Here is a 23629-nt window from a genome sequence, read left to right as displayed (position 1 = left end):
CGCCAGGTAGGCAACCCTTCCTTCGCAGTGGACAGCACCCCTTTTGCTCTGACCTCCGCCGGCTGGGTAGGCACCCTTTCTGTTTCCATGTGAGCAACGGGTGGGGCACCCTTTGCACTCGTCGACAGACACCCGATCGCTCGAAATCGATCGATTCCAACGCGATCGTCGCGTGGAGCACCGGCGGTGGCCGACGCACAAAAAATTCACCTCGATGCCATCGTTACACTACACCGTGCGTTCCCCATGACGTAGCGCGTCACTTCGTCATCGCGTCCCTCCCTCCCCTCCTCGACTCCACGCGGCGCGAGCGCGGTTTCCCGCCACGCGAGCCGCGGCGCCGCGGCCGCTGTAGAGTGCTGCCCTCGCGGCGGCGGGGAGGGGAACTGCATCGCTTGCATCGCGTGCATCGCGGCCCGACTGACGCACGGCGCGCGCTGCATCGCGCGTCGCGGGTGGGACGGAGAGCGCGCCGCGGAGAGAGAGAGAGAGCGGCCGCTCGACGGCCACCTCAGCAGAACGCGCCGTGGCGCCACGGGTCTCTCGCCGTCGTCTGGACGGACCATCGCGGCGTCTCTCCGAACGCACCTCGCCAAAAACGAGTGCCCGGACCGCCGACTCCGCCATCCGCGGGTCAAAATAGCACCGGCTGTCGGGGTGTTGGCCCCGGAGCCCCTTCCGCGCATGCCACGCGCAATCTGTTAGCGGTCTCTCTCGCACGCACTGAGACAGCGCCGCGAAACGATTCGCCGGAATCGCCCGTCGGGGTCGACACACCTCGCGCGGCTTTGGGGAGAGCATGAGGTGACGATGTCCATGTCCGCGGCGCGGCACTGCGCAGCACGGAGTGCAACAGTGTGGGCGCAGAACGGACACAGTCGGGGAAACTGGTTCCCTGTCCGATTCAGAGGTCAGCCCGGGCCTAATGGCTCTGCCCGGTCGCTACACCCACAAGTCACACACGCACCACTGTACACACACTCACACACGCGCGCCCGCCAGAGCACACACAGGCACACTTTTACACGCGGAGGAGGCTCGATACATTATTCATACGCATGCGTTCTACTTGGCGCGACCAATGGTGTAACTTATTGCTCCCGGCGGCGATTAGGGGCCGTTCCGTTCCGAGTCTCTCGAGTTGTTCTCGGCCGCAACAAGTTCAACAAAGTCGCTGTTTTTTTTTTTTCGAAATGCGTTGAAGACGACACATTTCGGTTTGTTTGAATTTGTTGACGGTCCATCGCCGTCGGCGCGGCAGCCGATGTGAGGCAGTCGTCACGACCACTCGGCTAACCTTCGAACGAAGCTGGGGCGCTGGAGCGCTGTCGTCCGGTGACGACCGGGGAGGGGGGGGGGGAGGGAAGTCGCCGCTGCCTGTCCTTCCCCTTCCCGCCCCGGGATGCGCTCTGCGTGCTCTGCACGGTGGCGCCCCCACGGCCGTCGCTGGAAGCGCTCCGTGGCTCCGCGGTGGAGGGGGTGGTGCTGCACCTCCCCGTGCAGGCCGCGGCCGTGCCGCCACGCCACGCACGCCGCGCCAGTGGAGTTGTAGAGCTGGTGCCTGTCGGTCGGACGAGGGGAGTCGCGTCAGTCTGTGTCGAGTCGCGTTGGGGTGCGTTGGTTAGTCCGTAGTCAGTGAGTCAGTCTCGTGAGTGCTGAGCCGGACTAGCCGACGAGTTCGCAGTGACTGTGTTGAGTGCTTCGTGCTGTGCAGTGCTGTGCTGCCGCCTCTGGATTTCCCCCTCAGTGAAAAAAAGTGATTTCGGACTTGTCGCCGTGTTTCGCGACGTGGAAAAACTTGCGTTTTCAAAATTGTCTCGTTCGGCGTGACGATTCTTGAAGCGACATGGCCATCCCGTTCCAACTGCCGCGGTGCGACGAGAACCCCGACGACATCCAGGACCTGGATCGCCTCCTCGGCGACCTGTTCGTCGTCCTTGCGCGCATCCTGGCGCAGCGCGGCCAGGCGGCGTCCGTGGCCACCCTGAACGCCGGCCGGGGCGCCGTCACCATCCGCAGGCCCTCCAGGCAGCTCCGCCTGCAGGTCCACGACACCGAGGTCGACCTGGAGGTGTCCTCCGAGGAGTCTTCCTCTTCCGACACTGGTGAGTACTCGATGTGCTTTGGGTAGCCCGTTGCGAGAGGTCCTTCGAACTTCGAGTTCGACTTGGACGCGTTTCCCGACTGGAGCCGTGAGGGGACTTGGCGTCGTGCGCACCTCGGTACTTCCCCGAAAAAAAAATTAGTGAATTTTAAAATTTTTCCGTAACTCAACACAGTATTATTGTTTTCTAAAAACTGGAACTAAATTAAAAATTTGGTAAAAAAAAAACTTTGAAAATTTTTGAAACTTGTCCAAGTCCGACAAGTCTTGACTTGCAGTACGTACGTACTCGCAACGTAAATGGACATGAAAACAGTTCAAAGTTTAGAAACTGAGTTTCTTGTCCAACAGTGGTCTCTAACATGCTCAAAAACATTTATCATACGAAAAATAATTTTCTTTTTGAATTCGGACTCGGACTTGTGTCATTGTTGACGGACTTGTGACTGGCGACTCGCGTACCGGAAACACGCGCTTAGCTTGTGTTTGCCCGTCCTGATACAACTTCTAGGTGGGATGGGTAAACGCAACGCGTTTTAGGACGACTTTTAAAAATGTTTCGTTTCCAAATTGTGTGGTGGGAGTAGTGTGGGACTTGTACGGTGAAAAATTTCGTGGTCAGTGTTGAGTGACTGCAGTGAGTGTGCAGTGAGTGTGAAGTGAGTCGTTTGCGAGCGTTTTGCCTTTCGGGACTTGGCGTGCCGCACATCGCGCTCCGGCTCGTCGTTCCGCGCTCCGGCAGTGTCGGCACCGCGCCCAACCCGGAGCTTTTGCCGGCGCCGCCACCGGGCGAGCACTGCTGGCGTTGTTTCCGGCGCGCGGCGCGGCTCCGCGTCGGTCCGGGCGTGGCTGGCGCGGCCCGCGGTGCCGCGTCGCGGTGGAGCCGAGCCGAGCCGGGCGGTCCGGGGTTCGACCCTCAGCAGTGCAGTCCGCGGCGCGCTTGGGTGCGCGGCCGCTAGAGCGCGCCTCTGTCGTCGCGGCGGCGTCACCACGCTACGCGACGCTACGCTACGCCACCGCAGCCGAGCCTGACCGCGCCCTTCTTGTTGTGTCCACAGACAGCTCCGCGCCGCCGTCGCCCACCTCGCCGACGGCGCCCATGCCCATCCCGGACCTGGTGTCCAACCTGCCCGTCCAGGCCGCCGCCGCCGACGCCCCGCAGGAGCAGGCCGAGAACGCCGAGGGCCAGCCGCCGCGCACCGTGGCGTCCGTGGCCGTGCGCTCCCGCACCAGGAAGCCGCGCTCCTCGCCCAGGAAGGCCCGCAGCCCCAAGGGGGCTCGCGGCAAGCGCGCGCTCACCGGCACCTCCCCTGCCAAAGGTGCGTCTTAAACTCATCTCTTCAATTTACACACTTCTTTCCGACTCTGTAGGTCACTCCGTTCTAACTTGTGCCTGTTCTTCCCTTGCAGAGCTGACGAGGACGCCGTCAACACGGGCACCCAAAGCCTCGCCCACAGTGTGCTGAGCACCACTTGAAGGGCAGTGTACATAGCAGTCATGTCGATCGCTTTGAAATGTTTAATATAATTATTATATTAGTAGAGTTATTGTATCTCGAATAGGCTGGCGCCCTGATTCTGTCTTCTGACGCAATATTTATTTTTAAGTACTTCGTGGCCAAAAAATTATAGTTGTGTTATTTTTGGATCTCCTTTGATATAAATGCCATTTTTAATCGATCTTTTTTACGAAACCAAAGCCTATTTTAATATTAAATTTGATGGAAATTTGTCGAAGACCGGGGCCAGGGCGCCGACGATATGAAGCCGCCATCTGGCTATGGTGCTGTGATATGGGTCTGTGGTGAAGTGCCTCACCAGTAGATCTCAAACGCCGGGAGAGGACTGGCCCATACTTTCTGAAACAGCCTGGAGTTCGTGCACCGCCCACTTGCGCGTTGCAAATGGACAGCGAGTGCGCGGAAGTTCCACGCGTTGCTCTACTTACAGTGTACATGGGCCGCTCCTCTTCCCAACCCGTGCCGGGCCGCCACTGCCACGGCCTTGTGCTGCCATTTTCAAAACGGCGACTCAAGCTTCCCTTGAGTCGCCGCCTTTTTAAAGTGGCGGCACAGGGCGCCAGTCCCGCGGCGGCCGGCGCGAGCAAAGCCAGCAAGCTGTGATGTTAAGTTTCGATTGAGAGCCGATGAGAAACACGTTGTCCAAATGATCTCATTCAATAGTCAAGTCACTTCCCGCAGTGTGTGATTCAACTCTCCAAATGATCTCTGAGTAACACGCAGTCAGCAAACTATCTCTCTCTTGACATAAATGAAAGTTGGACGGATCTGTGATAAGCCGTTTTCCATCGTTGTTCTCTTCCACCTCACACTCTTCTCTGCGACACGGCGTCTTCATATAAACTGTCGTTTCATTCAAGTTTTTCTTTTCTTTTCCCCTTTTGGTTTTGCATTATCTCAGTTCGAGGGGCTTTCGCTGAAGTGCCCAAGACACCTTCATCAAAGCTGTATATGTGATCTCAAATGTTTTTAATTAATTTTAAGTTTGTAAATAGGTTTGTACATTTTTGTATCATTGCAGACTTGATCTTAGGCGAAAATGACGATCGGAATAGATACAATGCAATTCAACACATAAGATTTTATATAACTTTTACTATGCCAAGGTTTATATTCCTTCAAAAGAAGTATCGAAACTTGAAGACTGGATATGTGTTCTGGCGTAAATTATCGCGATTACAAGTAGAAATGCTGCCAATTTTAGACCAAGCTTTAGATCTCTTGTAATCAGCTCATTGTGCATTAAAGTTGATTCCTGTGAACTCTTTCAAGTTTGCCATATATTTATTTTGAAATGAAATTGACAACTTCAATGACTTTGTCCATGAAAGATGTGTCAATATTTTCTAACACCTAGACAAATTTTAGTTTGTATCTTATGTTTGTTTATGCTTTCGTTTTCTTTAATTTTAGCTCATGTCATTTTTTGTATGGTTTTAGTCAATCGAGGCAACAATATTTTGCGGCCTAACTTTTTTTTTCATTTTATTTTATATAGAGTCAGTGTGTGTTTACAGTTTTGTATTGTACTATAGACGTCTCATCTTACCCGCTATGTCTTTCATTTTGTATAAAGAACCACTGTTTGTATGCATGAAACTGAAAAAGCAATTGGTTTTAATAAAACACAAATATACTTAAACTCCTGTGTTATCGTTACTGATTTTCCGAAACATCACCCACGCACGAAAACAGAAAAAAGATAACTTCAAAGAAAAAAAAACGAAAAAAACAAAAAAAAAACAACAAGAACAGAAAAGCAACAAAGTAGCGACCTCAGGTCTTGCTTACAGCACAATTCAATTAAATCTGTCCAGGGTGTGGCCGAGGCGCTGTGCTCTATGGCCTTGTGACGAGGACTAATGCCATGTCGCCTGCGCTAATCACTTCCATTCCCGATACAAATGGCACCTAACCTCGCCCCTCGGCGTGCTTTCTGGCTGCTTTCTGGCTGCCTTCCGGCCGCATCGGCTTAATAATATTTGGCTGCGGAGAGAGAGGCACTGCCATTCTTTTCCCCGCGGCAGCAAGAAGAAGGGCCCCGAAATCTGGTCCAGCCCGAATAATGGGCTAAGGGGGACATTCGAGCCACGCGGCACGAGCTTTCCGGAAAAGCTGTCTGGCTAGGAAATTTCAGGGCGGTGCCACAGCTCGCTCGTAGGGCGAGGGCGAATAGCTAGCACAGCCACCAGGCGTAACTATTAACGTCCACGTCTCCTTCCGACAAATGCGCGCGGACGAGTCCTCAAGAAGAATAATCACAGAGTCGTCATTTCTGACGGCAATTTTTCCTAATGTAGGGTCGGGATGAGAAAGTCGGCCCGGTCGGGTCCCCGCCCCGGCGCACCGTGCTCAGCGCGTCACAAAAATTAAACTCAACCGCCGTGATGAGCGGCGCGCGACTGTTGGCGCGCGTGCTGCGTCGGGACAATAATTCGTTACTTCGATGTATCGATTCATCAATACCGGAAGGCTACCCTTTCGAGGCGCGCCATTCAAGAACCTTTTTGCACACAAAAGCGGCAACAAAACGGTCACAACGAACGACATGAATATGCAACTCTGATAATGACGCCGCGGGTGTCGCCTTGTCTTTGTCTACGTCGCAATAATTCTGCAAGTCAAGTCTCTCTCTGTCACCCCTTTGGCGGGGCGTCGCCGCGTGCCCAGTGGGCTGCTGCGGAGCAGACGGCGGACCCGAACAGAGTCCGTCTCTCTCGCTCCCCTTCGTGGCGCGCTTGCGTGCGAGAGAGACAGAGACAGAACCTCTCGCTGGAGGAGATCGACCGACTGTGGAGAATAAATTTTGCACCGTCACTTAGCAGTCACCTGACTGCCGCATATTGTATGTATTGACGGCCCAGCCTGGCGGGGCGGCGGGGCGTTCGGCTTGATTGGCTCGAAAAGGGGAAGGCACGCACACACACACACACACACACACACCAAGGCACGCACGCACGTACCGTGAAGGGGTGAATATGGCGTTCGAATGACGCTGTGGTTGTTATCATCCACTCGTTTAGAACCTCTGTCGTCCGTCTGTCGCCCCTGACTCTCCGCACTCAAGACTCAGTTCCAAAAGCCGCTGACCCAGTGGCCGAAAAGCGCAAGCAGTATGATGCTGCTAAAAAAAAAAAGTAGCCATGGAACCTCTCGAAAAGCTTCACGTTATTGAGTGTTTTTTTTTTCGCGTCTGTAGCATTGTAAAGTACTGCATAGTGTGTGTGTACGCATGTGCAGTGGACCAGCAGCGGCGCAGCCAGATGCTAGAAAGGGGTAAACAGCGTGCGTGCGCCAATAATGACGCATCATGCAGATCGACATGAAAGCGATGATGCACGGATCGATATGCATGATTGGCTGCGTTTTGTTGTTTCCTTGTTGCCAAGCTTCCGCGCACGCGCGGTCAAGGTATTATCCTTTTCATATTTTTTTTTCCTTTCGATCTTTGCGAGGACGGATTTCGGTGTTGGGGGATGACGCTATGATGCGGGGATGAAGAGTGGCACCCCTCCGTCGGCGAGCCCCCAAAAGCCCTCCGTCCTGACCTCAGATCGCTCTTAATAAAGGGGTCGCCGTTTAACCCCCTGGCTCGCGGACGGGGGACGGTGACCCAGAACAGAATGCCGACGAAGAGGACGCCGACGAAGAGGACGCCGACGACGAGAGGACGCCGACGAGGACGCCGACGCATAGGGCTCAGGAAAAAGAGGCCAGCGCAACCTGCAAGTAACGGTAATCAATTTGCATGGAACCTAGCGGCCGTCTACGAGCGTGGCGTAGCGTGGCGTAGCGTACCCCCGTGCAGCGTCATGGACACCTGTGCGCGCTGGCTCGGTGTAGCGTCGGCAAATCGATCCCCTCTTGTTGCGTCCGGTCTTCCCTTCCCCCTTCTTGGTTCTTGCAAGTTCGGACGAGTGGGTGCGGCCTTCCCTCCCTTCCGAGTGACTCACGCACCGCGCTGCGGGCCCTGCCATGCCAGGCCATGCCAGGCCCTGCGGGCTGCGGGTCGCTGGCGCCGCCTGCCCTCTGGCGGCGCTCTTCGGAACCAGAAAATGGCGCGACGCCGCCGCGCCGCCACCACGCGGCCCGCCTGCATGGCGTCGTCCACGCGGACGCACGCGGACGCACGCGGACCACGCGGAGGGAGGGGTGCGGCGAGCACCGCGTCGCTTGGCGTGGTGATCGGGCGAAGACAAGCAGTGCATCGGCACAGTCAATTTTACTAACAAAAAACTTTTAACAAATTTGAAAAATAATCTTGCATCAAACTTCACAAAAAACTGTAATTAAATGTTGGCGGCTGAGTAATTGTTTCCAATTTTCTGGAATCCGGTCCGTAATACTCTTAGCCGAAACTGCCGATCGTCATGTCAGCTGTTGCACGGCGCGGCGCGCGGCCCGCGAGGCGCCACCGCCATAAACCCGCGGCGCCACGCGACGACGGCGACGCGCCCGATCGCCCGCATAAATCGCGACTGCGGAGTCTTTTCGTCGCTCTGTCTCTCTTGCGCCCATAGGCAACGGCCCGTGAGTGCGAGAGAGACAGAGCGATGAAGACGACTCTGCTGGCGTCGTCCGTCTCGGCCCGTCTCGCCCCGTCCCGCCCCGCGGCCCCGCGGCCCCGCGAACACATACATACTACTTTGTCGACAGCCAATCCCATTAATGTTCGGTAACTCGAGTCGCCGGCCAAGGAGGCCCCCTTCGCTGTGCAGTGTGCTGTCAGCCTCCCGGCAGGTCGCTCCTCTGCCCGTTCGGCCCAGGGCTAATCCCGCGGGAGGGGCGCGAACAGGGACTTGCCCAGGCTCGGACCGGCCAGGGCAGACAGGCAGAAAAATCTGCCGGGGCCTTCGGGTTTGGGACCAGTAACGTCACAAAGTTGGTCAAAAAGTGATTGAATCTCCGAAAGTTACCGTTTTCGCTGAATTTGAGCGGTCACTGCGTCCGATCAAGTTGCGGCCAACGGCCTCCCTCGACGCCCTAGTATTCTTAAGACCCTACTCTTTCATGCCCTGTATCGGGAAGACATTGACCACAACGATTTTGCCTTTGACCGCAACGATTTTCCGACCAAGTTGGTCAAAAAGTGGTCGAATCTCGGAAATTTGCTGATTTTGCTGACTTTGGGTGGCCACTGTGTCCAATCTAGCTGCCGTAAAAGGCCTCCCTCGACGCCCTAGTATTCTTAAGACCCTACTCTTTCATGCCCTGTATCGGGAAGACGTTGACCACAACGATTTTGCCTTTGACCGCAACGATTTTGGGACCAAAGTTGGTCAAAAAGTGGTCGAATCTCGGAAATTTGCTGATTTTGCTGACTTTGGGTGGCCACTGTGTCCAATCTAGTTGCCGTAAAAGGCCTCCCTCGACGCCCTAGTATTCTTAAGACCCTACTCTTTCATGCCCTGTATCGGGAAGACGTTGACCACAACGATTTTGCCTTTGACCGCAACGATTTTGGGACCAAAGTTGGTCAAAAAGTGGTCGAATCTCGGAAATTTGCTGATTTTGCTGACTTTGGGTGGCCACTGTGTCCAATCTAGTTGCCGTAAAAGGCCTCCCTCGACGCCCTAGTATTCTTAAGACCCTACTCTTTCATGCCCTGTATCGGGAAGACGTTGACCACAACGATTTTGCCTTTGACCGCAACGATTTTCCGACCAAGTTGGTCAAAAAGTGGTCGAATCTCGGAAATTTGCTGTCTTATCCGCCGGGGCCTTTTGGGGCCAGTCCGTGTCTGGCCGTGCCAGTGTAGTGGACGCGGTGAGGCGCTACAGTCCGAGCATTGAGAAGCGCTGCATCGCCATGGAAGCGGATGCACTATGAATGTGCCATGCGTCGTCCTGGCCGGAGACACATGTGGGTCGCGTCACTCAAGGCGCAAGGGCGCTTTGGAAGGGTCTTTGCGTCGCTCTGTCTCTGCCGCACCCGCGTGGCTCCCCGTAAGGGTGCGAGAGAGACAGTCTCGGCGGGCCGGCCCTGGCCCTGGGACCGCATTACTGCACTGCCATGATGCACTCGAAGACGTATTGAAGGTCGCCGGACGTCCGGATTTTCGCTGGGCAGCGCGTACTGGCGCGTGCTCTCGTGCCCCCCGTCGTCGCGGCGCACAGCACAGCACAGTGCCGTGACTCAGCAGGCCGCCGCCAGAGTGCGCTGCTGCTTGCTGCCGTCGATGCGACGGTGCAGTGTGCAGTACAGTACCGCGCGTTAGTGGTACAGTAAGCCCTGGCCTTGGACGCGCCACTGCGTTTCCTGCCGTGCCGCCGCCGTGCCGCCGTGCCCGTCCACTGCGCCGCAAAGTCAAGGATGGCGTGCTCCACGTGGACGGCCTGGACGGCCACCACGCACACAGTGGGCCAGAAGACTGAGGCGGTCAAGATCCCGGAGTCGCTAAGTGACGCTCGAACCGAACGTGTGACCCCACCAATGGATTGCTCTCCGAAAGAGGATTTTTGGCCGCTGACTGCGACGGACTGCCCACACGGGTTGCCAACTTGACTTTCCCATCATGGAGCTCGCCGTGAACCGAGCCGCTTGGCCACACTGGACGAACTGTCCACCTTCACGCCGTTTTATCCGCGAAGTTGCTGCCTCACACACACACGCACACCGACTCACGCAGACAGTAGCCGCGCTGGGTGCCCACACACTGCGGCCGTAAAAGTGACCCGTAAAGTGCAGAAACTAATCTGCTTGTGAGATATGATTTCACGGCGCGCACCTTCTTGGCATCGGCTGCCAGTAGCTGCCCGTGGCAGGCTGGCAGCCCACTGATGCCGAGAGTCGTTCTCGTCGCTCTGTTTCTTTCCCACTTGTGCCTGATTCCCCATAAGTGCGAGAGAGACGGAGCGAGAGACGAGTCTGCAGGGCTGCAGGCCTGGCAGGGCTCTCGAGGGTTCTCTCCTCGTCCTCGCCGTGGACGCGGCCAGAAACCACTTCTCTCCCGAAACGCTGCGTCGCCTTGTTCATCTTGCTTTACAATCCACACCTGCGACACTTCGCGCAGTCTCCTTCTTGGTGGTGCTGGAACAGGTGGTGCAGGTGGTTGGTGCGGGGGTGGGGGTGGTGGCACACCTGCGTGCAGTGCCGAGGCTCGCCGAGCGAAACAAGACACCCCTCCCTCCCCGCGGGCCCCTCGTCTAGCCGTACAAAGCCCTTTGCGTGCGTACGCTGAACGTGCCGGGGGGAGTGCAACGCAGAATCATCATTTTTTTTCTCGCTTCATTTTTTTTTCATTTTTGGGACTGGACATTGTTGTACCAGCCTGGTTTACTTACGCCCATGTTTTCCTGATAGTTAAAATAATTTTTTTTTTCACTGAAATAATTCAATGACTCGATTTTGATTTATTTTTCTTTGCCACGCCAAAGGTAGCACGACACGTACAGTTCTTTTATTTAGCCCAATTTCTGCTATTTTCCCCTCACACGTTTTTTTTGTTATTCGGATTTTCAGCAGTGTAGGTCTCCAGACAACCTCGCCAGGGTGGTGCCACGCTGTCTGGGACTGCACAGACCTGCCCTGCTGTGGAGCCTGCAGTAAGGTGATAGCCAACGCCAACAAACACATCTTCGCCTCGTTTTCGTCAGACGGAGGTTTTTCTTTTCGGTTTTCTTTTTCGAGTCGTCCCTCCTCTTTTTGGGTCGAGCTCCCCGTTTTTGCCAGAGTGTTCTTGTTCTGCTTTCGTGGGTTCTGGAGTGGTGGTCGGGGTGCGCAGTTCAGGTGGTAGGGGCGTGAGCGGGATTAAGTGATATATTGAGTCGCATTGTTGTTTGAAAACAACAACAATAGGTCTCAACCGTTCCCTCTAAACGTACTACGTACTGATGTAGTCGGTCAAAAACTTCAAAAAATAAAAAATGAGAGCACAGACTGAAATACTTTGTGTATTAATTTTGTTCGTGCGCGACATCTCTGACATCTTGCTGTTTACGACCGTCAGGACCTACACTGGCAACGAAGATACGCCCGTCACACGCACGCACACACACGCACGCGGACTAGGACCCTGGGGCGTGGTGGAGGGCCCCGTTTTAATTAATTCGTCCCTTGGACCGAGCGGTATGGACGGCCCGCGGACAGGGCTGCGGATGTGTGCGTGCGTGTGTGTGAATGACTCCGTAGTGTCGAAGCCTTTCCACATTAGTGCGTGGCTTTGTACGTGAGGCCGCGCCCGGCCGCGCGGGTCAGGAAGCCGTAGCGAGATATTAACAGAATGCCTTTGACGTGTCCGGTCCAGGCTGCCCCACCGTCATATCGGCCCAAAAGGATTTCATGAACTCCGTTTTTCGGCGTCGCTGTGCGTGGAGGCCGTGGAGGCGGCGCGCGGTTTGACTGCGAATAACCCGCAGCGCCAGAGAGAGAGACACAGAGAGAGAGAGAGAGAGAGAGAGATAGAGAGAGAGAGAGAGAGAGAGAGAGAGAGAGAGAAAGAGAGAGAGAGAGACGGCTGACAGAAATGAGGGGCGTTGGGGCGGGAAAATTAAAATGTTCCGACCGCGCCGCGCCGCGCCGAGCCAAGCCGCACCATTCACTGCACACAATATAAATAAATTGCAGGCGCTGGGCTGCGCTGCGCCCCGCTCGCCCTGCTGGACTGCATTGCAATTTATTGACGTGTGTGTTTGTTTCCCTCTGTGGTGCACCCTTCGGCAGCACGCTGTAGGACAACATCCCGGCGGAGGCCTTGCAGCGCACCGCCATGGTGGCGGGGGACCAGGAAGTGGCTGGACACGTCGCCGTCGATGCAAATATCACAAAGAGAGGTGGCGGCGGCGGGGTGGCGCTGTGGCAGGCTGGCTTCGGACGGCCCGCTCTGTCTCTCTCGCGGCCGCAGGGGGTCGCCCCGTGAGTGCGAGGGAGACAGAGCGACGAACGCGTGGAGGCGGCCTGCTGGCGCCGCGCGCCGTCCACGCCGTCCACGCGGACGAGGGAGATGTTATCGAAGTGGAATTCGCAATGAAAGTGCGGCCCGGCTATCTGCGAGCACGGCGTTGGCGGCGACCCTTCCCGGCCCGCCCCGGTCCGCCACGCCCCGCCCCGCCCCGCCCCGCCCCGCCCCGCCCCGCACGCCACGCCCCGCACGCCCTTTGGACGGCCTGCCTGTCCGAGCAACAAGCGGCAATGAGGAAGCCAGACCGAAAGGGCAGGACAAAAAAATAAATATAAAAGGCGGCGATGGTTTGGGCCAAAGAGAAAGGCAGTGTGAATAATATGCGGGGGAGTGTGAAAGAGGGAAGCCCGTTTAATTATCGCTCTCTCGCGGAACGTGTCCGTGGAACGCGTCGGCGCGTCGCTGTCTCCGTCGCACTAAGGGGGTGGCTCGCAGGGCCGCCGGGGTGCGAGAGAGACAGAGACTCGTCATCTGCCGCCATAGCCGCCAAGGGTGACGCGCCGCGCCTTCCAGATTTTTTTGGCCGCATCGGGGAGCACTCGGTGACCCAGTGCGCGGCGGCGTGCCCCTAGGCTTGGCGGCCCCGATCCCCGGCCCGATACCCCGAGCCGAGGGCCGTCGTCGGGGAGGTCGCGAACATCCTCGTCGCCGAGCTGCGCCGCCGCGCCCCGCCACCCGCTGGCCCACTCCACCACGGGGGCGCCTCCTCCTGGCAGCGGCAGAAAATAAAGAAAGCGGGGCGCGGGGCGCGCGGCTGGGACTCAAGGCGTCGCTCCGCGGATGGCGTCGTTGGCGACGTCCCTCTCCGCGGTGGTCCGCTGGGTGCCGCGTCGCTGCGTAGTGCAGGTGGGGGTCGCGGAGCGACGCGCGGCACCGCGGCACGCACTAAAACGTCGCGGGACTATGACGATCTAAGTCAAGCCGCCGGGCGCCGCGACGAGTCGTTGTGACAAATATGAGAAATCGCCGCTGCGTTCGTTCTGTTCGTCCGCGCGGCCGTAGCGGGCGTGCGCCGCGGCGGGGAAACCCTGTCGCTTTTTGCGTCGCCGGGGCAATGACACGGCCCGAGTGGGGGGGGGGGACTCAAATACACGTCCACCGGCCGGCCGTGCCCCTGCGGACCGCGGGGTAGGCCGCGCGCGCAGCACCGGTGTGCCGCGTGGAGCGGACTGGCTCTCCCTCTCTCTCGCACTCATGGGGCGTGCCGGGGAGCGAGAGAGACAGAGCGAGGCGACCCCCCGCTCGGAACGAGCGAATCAAAGCATGGCGGCCGCTCCTCGCAGTGTCCGCGCTGCTAACAGGGCCCGAAATAGGAAGGCTTGGCGGTGTGGCGGTCCAGTTCGCGCGCCTCCCAAGTCACCGCGAGCGAGAGGGAATGTGTCAAAAGACGGAGCGCGGCGTGCGGCCTGCGGCTTGGCCCGCGGTCCTCAAGTCCTGAACCAGTGCCAGACCCAAAACATTCCCGCGCTTTTTTCCCGCCCTTTTTCGTGTCGGCTCGCAGCTGCAGGCGGCAGGGGCCTCTCCCCTTGCGATCCGCACGCGCTGTCTCTCTCGCACTCCTCCGCAACGCCCCACGAGTGCGAGAGAGACAGAGAGACAGCGGGTTGCGCCATAAATTCGTGCACCGCGCTCGTCGCACCGCGCGCCACATGCCGCTGCACTGGCTGCAGGGAAGTCCACGCGCCGCGGGGGGCGTCGCTCCGTCTCTCTCGCACCCCTGCGATCCTCCATCCCGCCTCACGAGTGCGAGAGAGACGGAGCGGTGCTCCGGAAGCAGCCCGCTGACCTTTGCCGCGCCACTGTGGCACAGTGACTGTGTCACGTCGAGTGATGAGTGGGGTGGGGACTCCCCAGCTAGCTCTCTTTGTTTCCCTACGCCCCTCGTGAGAGAGAGAGGGGGGGGAGGGGCGCTGACACTTTGAGCCGCTGTTGACACAGGGGCCGCACAGCTCGGCGCTGCTGGTGTGGTGGCTCGGATCGCGTAATGCCTGCACGCGTGATCTAACAGTGCAGCCCCCAGTGCACCGGCCGACCCAGCCTCCCCGAGCTGCTCGTCAACAGCCCGTTTTCGAAAATCAGGCGAGCGCCAAATTTGAAACGTGTCGTGCGCGGGGCGGGGCAGGGGGGGGAGGGGGGGGGGGGGGGGCGCTTGCGGTGGCGTGACAGCGTGACGCACGGGGACTCCCCAAAGCGGCCGCGCCGTATCGACACCAACACGCCACACTCTAAAAAGCGGCGATATAATTTTAATTCATTACCGCGTTCTCTGCGCGCCGATTACGGAGCGCACCGTCTCTCTCGCACTCATGGCGCGTCCGTGCGAGAGAGACAGAGCGACGCACGCAGCCGTGGCAGGGCCGTGCCTTGCCCCTTCCTTACGGTGCAGACAGTTCCTCTTATCAGTGGAGAAGCTCCCCCTGGGCGTCATAACCAGGAACTGCCACTTTTTTTTTCGGGGGGCATTTAAACTAATTTACTGTTGTCACTGTCCGTTTCCGAGGGGCATACCTTTTGCCGCCTGTTTGGGATTCGCCACAAATCGGGGTGGAGTGACAGATCGCACGTTGGCACCTGTCCAAGATCCCCCATCCACTCCCCTTCCCTTCCTCACACATCACACCGGGTTGTTTTCGTGTTGTGTCAACTGCCTAGATGCAACATCTTGAAGCCGTAAAAACGGTGTCGGGAACGAGGAAGCGAGAAAAAATATTCGAGAAATCTGTCAAGAAACGGGTGCCTATCCTTCTCCCCGCTCTGCGTGCAAAAGATTCACCGGCGGTGATAGGAGGTGACGCCCGACCAGAATCGCGCCCTCTCTCTTTAATTGGCTCGGATCAATTACCCGGATAGAGAGGGATACCATACAATTACTGGCCGGATTGCGTGTCCATTGAGTAGTGGAGCGGCCATGTGTGTGTGTGAGAGCGAGAGAGAGGAGATGAGAAGGAGAGTGAAAGAGATAGTCCGCGCATATGTCCAGTGAGCGGTCCGAAAATGAACTTTTATAAGGGGAGTGCGACACCCGCAGCCAAGTTAAACAAGGCATCCCTTTGTTTTCGGTAATCAATCATACGGATAGGCAACCCGCACCTACACTGGCAGAGACAAACGATGCCCGTTTGCAGCCGTACCTGTCCACGTCCGGTCCGGCCGAGTCCATTGCGTGTTCGAAAAGTGCGCGCCGCGCGCCACCCTCGCGGTCAAGGGTATCGCCCAGTGGAAAAAAAATAGAGACATGTAAATTACGACCGAATCCCTGCGCCAATAAATTAAAGATCATTCCTGATAGATCGGCTTTGACGGCGCGGTCCCTCAAACACCTGCCGGCCTGCCGGGGTGCGCTCTGGTGGCCACGGCGCTAAACAGTGGGCCGGCGTCACGCGACCGCTCTCTGACCACGCGGCGTGTTTCTGACCGCTCGAGGGGTGCGTTCCACACGCACGCGGTATCTGTTGCTGCACGGCCGTCGGTCCACTGTTTGCAGTGTGTCATAACGCTGCCTTCCCGTCAAGGTGTCTCCTCCGACAGGGCCTCGTCGGCGAGCTCCACCAGGGAGGTGTTTAGGGCCGCTCGCGTCGCCGTGCCGTAAATGGGGCAATCTGCTGCAGGGCTGTGCAGGGCTGCGATGCAGACACGCTGTAAATAATCTCTCCGCCGGGTGCCGTCGGCGCAGATGAGATGCAAACGCCCTGGGTGTGTTTGTCAACGAGATTCAACTACCTTCCTACCTGGGCCTCGCAGCGCCTGCAGCCCTGCAGCGCGTAGCGTCCTCCGCCGCGAGGCTGTACGTACACAAGTGTGCGGGTATTTACGCATGCATGTTATTTTTTTCCCGCATTTTTTTTTATTTTCACCTGGGCGCATGGCTCCTGCGGGGCTGCTGCTGCACTCCATTCAATCAAACGTGAAACAATGCTGCACATACACACACACACACACACACACACACACACACACACACACACACACACAAGGAAAAAAGAGTAAAACGAACGGCAATTGTTATTCATTTGTTTGTTTTCGGTGCAGCGGTGCAGCATAGGGAAGGCCGGGGGATATTTTCGGGGACTAGACGCAGGCCGCCGCGCCGTCCACCGCCATACAGGGGCAAAGTAAAATCCGGACGCGTCGTCTGCCCATCGATAGTCCGACCGAAAACGAGAGTGGGACTCCTTCCAAGATCCCGTAAGGTCCGGCCAGTTGCGGCACGGCACGCTTGGGTCCGATTTAACGGCCCGCTTGTTTTGCAAGCGTTACGAGGCACACATGGCTTTCCCGGTAAGAGCGTGACTAACGAATCCAGCCCTGGGAACTCTACTTTGTTTACGCGGCGGCGCGGTCGGCGCGGTGCAGTGCGCGTAGCGTGGGGCCCGGGGGCAGGGGACTGCTGCAAATAGCCCACGGCCCCAACCAAAGGTGCGTGTGTGTGTGTGTGTGTGTGTGTGTGTGGTGTGTGTGTGTGTGTGTGTGTGTGTGTGTGTGTGTGTGTGCGTGTGTGCGGTGCTCCACCAGATATAGGGACGGGAGGCAAGGCAAGGGTTCCGTTTATGCGCGACTCGCAAATTATGTGCACGGCTTGACAGGGATGGAGAGTACGGACGGACGGACGGACGATTCTTGTGGCTTGCAAGTGCAGTTGGGTTTTATTTAGTGCGACAGTGGCGTGGCAACTATTCCTGCCGAGGGGTTGCTAGGGGCAGTGCGCTGCCCTCATGGCTCTAGCTGCCCTGGCTGTCAGAGAGCGGGAAGGCCTAGGTCAGAGCGTGACCCACTTCCTCTACCTGCAGATACTATGTTGCACTGTTGACCTCATCCCCAGGATTCATGAGACACTTTCTTTCCAAACGACGACGGACCGCCCCGACGCGGACGAGTCCCCAGTGACGCACGGGAAGTGTGTCACCCAGAGGGGATGGCACCCAGTTCCCTCTATTTTTATTTTTTATGGATATTGATACAGCATTAACATAAGTCGCCTTGATCGTGCTTTAATTAAAGCTACAAAAAAATTCAATTTTTTTCCAGGTGATTTTGGAAACGTTGCAGATGGCAAAGCTAAAGGCTAAATACACTCGAAAATGTTCGAGAACGACAAGCCAGTCTTCCGTGAACTAATTTTACCCGCCGTCACGGCGATACCGATTGCGTGCGTTGTTTGCTTTGGCCGCCGCGCCGCATCCTGCCGCATCCTGCTGCACCCCGACAAGGTCCTGGTGCACGACGGCGGCACGACGGCCAGGGCCGCGGCGTCGCTTTGACAAGACAAAGACAGACAGCGTGCCTTCCGCACTGCCGTACGCTCTGGCTGCGGACCGAGAGTCGTCGCTCTCTCTCTAGCACCCGTACGGGACGCCCCGTGAGTGCGAGAGGGACAGGAAGTGACGTGGTGCCGCCGCCACGCGTCACTCCCTCGTGTCGCAAAATATCGCAGATAGATGGGCGTCGACAAAAGGGACTAAGGACTTCACGGTCACGCCGAGGGTCTGTAATGACTGCTCCGTCTCTCTCGCACTCACGGGCCCCGGCGCAAGGGGTGCGAGGGAGACGGTCGACTGGTCGACATGTAATGAATGAGATTGTCGAGTGCCCAAGGCGGCCAGAGGCGGCCAAAGGTCCCATTGTGGAGGGTGGCCGTGTCCACTTCCGGTGGGCGGCCAGGATATGGAGAAGATCCATCAGCGGACGTCCAGTGGCGGCGCGGCGGCGAAAGGCGGCGCGGCACCTCCACGTTCACGTCCACATTCGCTCTGGCGGCAGACAGCAGATTCACATTCGGGAAACAAGCGCGGGAAAAACGGAAGAGGTGCGACGTTAACTGATGGCACTACACTGTGACGGGGCGGCCAGTGACGCTGCATGTATGGTAGGGATGGAGCAGGGAGGCAGGGGATCCTATCAAACGCCGGAGCCGTCGCCGGCACACTGTCTCGGCCGCAAAAACTTTCGCTCATTTATTTTTTTCAGAATGTTAGATTTTCGTTTTACAAATTTTCTTGACGGAATTTTCTTCGGAGAAACTGGTTCACTGAGACCTGGAATGCTTTTGGATTCTTTGCCTCCCCCTGGGTCTAACAACGCCCATCGAAACGCGAAAGGGTCGCAGGGTGGCCGGAGGGAGAGGGAGGGGGGGATCTCGACAAGATACCCCGAGCAACGCAGCGTATCCCGTGGATATATCTCTGCGTTTGTCCTTCAGGAAAATTGGGCCAGCGGAGAGCGGGGGGGATTTCCCTGGCTGCCTTCCCGTCCACTCACTACCTGTCACCGAGCGTGGCGTGGCGTGGCGGGGCTTAAATGCAAATGCTGGGGCGTCCCTCGCAGCGACCCCTTATCGGACGAGGGTAGTTGAGGCGTGGATTGGGTTGCCACGCTGCCGGCTGGTCAACTTGTTGAGAGAGAGAGAGAGAGAGAGAGAGAGAGAGAGAGAGAGAGAGAGAGAGAGAGAGAGAGAGAGAGAGAGAGAGAGAGAGAGAGAGAGAAGAGAGGAGAGAGAGAGAGAGAGAGAGAGAGGGGGGAGGGGGGTACATAGCATTGTGACTGGTCACCACTGCGCCAAATCTCGCTCGCAGAATGCCTGAGCTGCCTATCCACGACAGGCCCCTACAGGCCGTTACTCCTCCTCTCTCGCACTCGTGGGGCGCACCGTAGGGGTGCGAGGGAGACAGAGCGATGAAGCACTGCTCGAGCCGCCTTCGTCATAAATACCTCACCGAAGCGATCCCCCGACGTCGATCAGTGTCAGCGCGGCGTCGCGACGCCTAACTAGGCACGGAGTTAGTCGGCACTTTTTTTCCTGTCTCTCTCGCTATCGCGGTCAGTGGCGTAGGGATCGGGGAATAAGCAAGGGAAGCATTCATTGAATGGGGCCGGCCACGCTGCCGCCCTGCCCGCTCCGCTCCCTGGGGACCTCGGAACAATCCTGCCAGCGGACCCCACAGGACTGCTCGCGTGGGGGACAGTTCAGTGCAGGGACGCGGCGACATTTACCGAAACCGAAAAGGCAGGAGCGAACAACAACAACAACAAAAACAGCAACAACAACAACAACAACAGCGGAATCGCTAACGAGTACCGCAAGGGGCTCGGCGATGCAGTCCCGTCGTACAGCGGTGCGTCCGGGAGGCCTACCTACAAGGGGCTCCGCTCCGAGCAAGTCCCAGGGGCCCCGGCGGCTCCGGCTGGACTCTAATTCCGGGCAGCACTTCGTCGCTCTGTCTCTCTCGCACCCCTCCGGGACGCTCCGGGATGCGAGAGAGAGAGGCTGCTTTCTGAAGCAGCCCCGGCCGTGTCCCGGCTCAGGCCGAGGCTCAGGCCTCCTTGCCGCCCAGGCGCGCCCCCACTCGTAAAACAGTGATCGGGCCGCTTAATTCGGGAAGGTGGATCCGTGGCCCGGGGAATGACCGGGCTGATAAGGGGTGGGGCCGCCCGCGAGTGCGAGAGAGACGGCCACCCTTTATTTTCCGGTAATAAGATAAGAGCGCCGCCAGGACCGGGCTGGCCGGCCGGGCTGGCCTTCCCCGGGGGGCAGTAAGTTGCAGGTGATTTTGGGTTATTCCTCAGATTGGGTGCGCCGCCCCGGGCCTCCTGGACTCTCCCTGGAGTCTCTCTGGAGTCTCCCTGGTGGCGGTCGCACTGCGAATAGGACCCCGTCCTGCAAGTAACTCGCGTCCTGAGGATAGTGCACGTGTCAATAACGGCTTTCATTTGCCAACTCGGGGACGCTGTAATTTTTTTTTTAAAGAAAAAGCTCATTTTCTGCTTTGGAGGGCAGCCAAATTTGCAGCGTGGTGATCATAAGCCGGGCAAGGGCCAGACGATCAAAGCGAGGAAAAAATGCAAAAAACGGTCACCCATTTTGAGGTTTCTTTGACAGTCTGTCTGTTTGTCTGTCCAGTCCGCTAGTCTGTCTGTCCGTCTGTCTGTCTGTCTGTCGGGATTAGGACGCCTCGATTATGTCCCGAGACAATGAGACACCGAATTACGACGTGCGGGGTGTCGGGGGTGTCCGGGGGTGTCCGTCTTGAAGGGGTTACAGTCGACCACGCGGCCCTCAGCCCGCCCCGCCACGCCTCGCCACGCGACCACAGCCCCAACACCGTGCCCGCATATTGTCCCATCAGCACACTGCCAGAAACTGTCTCGAAGTCTGGCGCGGTTCACCGCCGCCGCCGTGCTCGACAAATGACATCGGCATGAGCGGGGACGCGGGCCCGTTAATAAGAAAGCGAAACAGGCCTGCACATGTGGAGGGAGCGGGAAACAAGACGTGTTTAGGGCTAATGCTTTTCTGTGCGGGTAAAAGGCGTGTCGCGCAGAGCACACACTTACGGTGACGTGGGGGCGCGGAGCGCCGAGCACCCACGCCGCGCCCGCCCCCCCCGCCCCGCCCCGCCCCGCCACGCCCTGCCACGCCCCGAACCAAATCAGGAACCGACAAGACATTTATCGGCTTGCTCGCTCGCTGAGCAGAGAGAGCCTTGAGCAGGCGGAGCCGTCGGGAAAACAATTGGCAGGTAAAAATTCCCCCGGCAGGCTGGTGCGCGCTGCGCGTCTTGGGGCTTCCGTCTTTGATTTTCCACCACACTAGTTTCCATTACGCGCCGCGGATTGTTTGCGGTGAAGGGGTTGGCGGCTGTGATCTCGCGGATCCAGACCTCCAGACACGCACGCCGCGAGGATTAAGTTCGAGCAAGTCATCGCATGGTGGGTCCACGAATTACGTAACGCCCAGCGACCGCGGGGCGCTTCACGAAAGGGGTGCGAGGAAGACGCCGCGAAGATGGGGTAAAAATTGCTTAAATAGAATGCGACAACACACGGCTGAAGGTTTACCGAGAAGGATACACACGCAGTCAGGTTTTTGCATGGCTGGGCGAAAGACAAGACAATTCGAGGAGGGAAGGAGAGGGGAGCCAAAGGGTTGCGGAGGGGAGGCGGAGACAAATTAGACGTTGTGACACAAGACGGAACGGAACGAGAGAGAGAGGGCGAGAGAGCGAGAGGCCTAATGCCTTGTCACTTTACATCGCGTCAAGTGACTGAGGCGGGAGTGCAGTCAATAGCGAAGGGTCCCCGAATTATCCACATTGAGTGGATTCCAAAGGAGGCGCGGTGTTCAAGACGCCCTGCTGGTCGCGTCTTGTCTGCCGCGCGCGAATCACCGACCCGACCCATTTCGGTGCCAAAACATTTCTAGCTCCGAATTACAATTTCGTATTTTTGGTTGTTGAGAATGAACGCGGGTCACCAGCCACACCCCTGCTCGACAACTTCCGCCTTCTCCTCCCTCCCCTCCCCTCCCCGCTCCCCCCTTCCCCCTCCCCGCTGAACACGGATTGCTCATCAGGCGGCGCGTGTGAATGCCATTAATAATTGAGAGCGTCTGTCCTGATGCCTCTCCGCCATTGTTTACGTTTTTTAACCCTTCCTCGGGGAAAGCCAGAGGTTCCTGCATTATTGAACCGCACGTTTCTCGGATTGATTTCATCCTCCAGAAAAGAAAGTCAAAGAAAGAGAAAGTTTTTATCCGCGGACGAGGCAGCCGCTTTTCTTGGGGATGTGTCTCTGCAGGGAGAGATCCGCAAGGGTTGCGTACGCACCGGAAGCAGGGTGAACTTCCCTCCGCCGACGCGCGCCAAACAATTTCACACTCAAATCATTGTCGCTCGATGCAAATTTCAGGGCCCAAGGCTTCGACGCCTCATAAACTGCATGCAGAAGACAATGCAGAGAGTGCACTTCGGGCGTGTCAATAGTGCAAGCAAGGGGGTCGCGGTCCAGTGCCCACCCCCACCACCTCCCCCGGTACACGCCGGGCGCGTGGACGACGCCGGTCCATTTGCATACTAATGTCCAGCGTCTCTCCCGAGTGCGTGCAAGCCCGTCTGCGTGTGTGTGTGTGTGTGTGTGTGTGTGTGTGTGCGTGTGTGTGTGTGTGTGTGTTTGTGAGTGCGCGGGGATAGTTTTGCCCTCTCACTTCAGCCGCCCTTTCTCTTAATTAAAATCTGCGGCCATTCGTCCGTGGCACTGGACGCCTCTGGACGGCCCTGGACTTGGACTCCTTGAGCGGAAACCAATTACCAGTGCAGGCCCTCGGACAGGCAGCTCGGCCGGACTCTCCGACGTCACCATTGTGAGTGCGACGGGCGGGGTGGCCACCCTAGCCCGCTTTGTCCGCTAGGCCCTTCGAGATGACGTCGTCTGGGCGCCGATCTTCCAGGCACGCCGATGATGAGAAATTGAGCAGAAGCCGCGACGATGCATGAGCGTCCTCCTCCACTTCCACAAATGACCACCGGGCTCCCCCCGCGCACACCTACCCCCCAGCCGGCCCGGCCAGCCACCCCTCGGTACTTGACCTGCGATGGGAACTAAGCGTCCGCCGCGGCGTGGCGTGGCCTGGCCAGGCGATCCGGTTGGGACGTCCCCCGGGAGACGCGCCCGCTCGCTATAAGGGAAAGCATATGGAGGCTCACCTCCAGGGACCTCGAGGGACCTTAGCCGTGCTGTTAACTGGAGCCTATTCCCACATCATTGTCACAACGGGGCAGGCCGGGCGAGCGGCTTTGGGTTCAGCCGCCGCCGCCGTCGAGGTCGCCGCCGAGGTTGCGTCCCAGAGGCACCCGGGTCTCGGCCGGGCGGCCGGTGATTTCCACGCGAAAAATAACTCAACGTGACATTGGGTCAATCTTGTAAAACCTAACAGCTAAGCAAAGACTTAAAAATGCAGATGCTACAGCCAGATTGTGTCGGAAGTAAGCCAGTTATCAAAATTTCATCCCACCCTCCATCTCTTTTTCTAAAAAATGTCCCACCAATTTTTTTTTTTTGAAATTTCAAAAAATATATTTGCCGTTTTTTGAGTGTCCAGTCTGTGACCTTTCTGAAGCGTCCGCTGCTAAACGTGGGAACTGTGGCCGGGGCGGCCGGGGCGTGAAAATGCATGTGTCCACAGGGAATACCGGGCTGGCTGCGCGCGTTGGGCGACGAGCCTCCCCTACACTATTTGGCGCGATGGCTTCCGGACCGCTTTCGCTTTCAAAGCGTGACATAAATTCAAAGTCCCGTCCGTCGACGGCTTCAAGTGTTTTGGAAATCAGTGCGTTT

At 57.7% G+C, this 23629-nt stretch overlaps 1 protein-coding gene across 1 annotated transcript; it reads left to right on the top strand.

The window, feature by feature from the left end:
- Positions 1-1527: 1527 nt before the first annotated feature.
- On the top strand, positions 1528-5266 carry LOC117652587. Its single transcript, XM_034397617.1, has 3 exons — positions 1528-2105; positions 3163-3423; positions 3515-5266. Exons 1-3 carry the CDS (start codon positions 1847-1849, stop codon positions 3568-3570), a joined length of 576 nt encoding a protein of 191 aa, XP_034253508.1. The 5' UTR covers positions 1528-1846; the 3' UTR covers positions 3571-5266.
- The last annotated feature ends 18363 nt before the right edge of the window (positions 5267-23629 follow it).

Source organism: Thrips palmi, unplaced genomic scaffold (genome assembly GCF_012932325.1).
Source record: "Thrips palmi isolate BJ-2018 unplaced genomic scaffold, TpBJ-2018v1 HiC_scaffold_7, whole genome shotgun sequence".
NCBI lineage: Eukaryota > Metazoa > Arthropoda > Insecta > Thysanoptera > Thripidae > Thrips > Thrips palmi.
This window is presented reverse-complemented; position numbering and strand designations above follow the sequence as displayed.

What these genes read in the sequence shown, in the direction of transcription:
- LOC117652587 (XM_034397617.1), top strand. Translation starts at nt 1,847, where the DNA reads ATGGCCATCCCGTTCCAACTGCCGCGGTGCGACGAGAACCCCGACGAC. An exon ending in GTCTTCCTCTTCCGACACTG is followed by an intron (nt 2,106 to 3,162) that starts GTGAGTACTCGA and finishes TTGTGTCCACAG; the next exon opens with ACAGCTCCGCGCCGCCGTCG. An exon ending in CGGCACCTCCCCTGCCAAAG is followed by an intron (nt 3,424 to 3,514) that starts GTGCGTCTTAAA and finishes CTTCCCTTGCAG; the next exon opens with AGCTGACGAGGACGCCGTCA.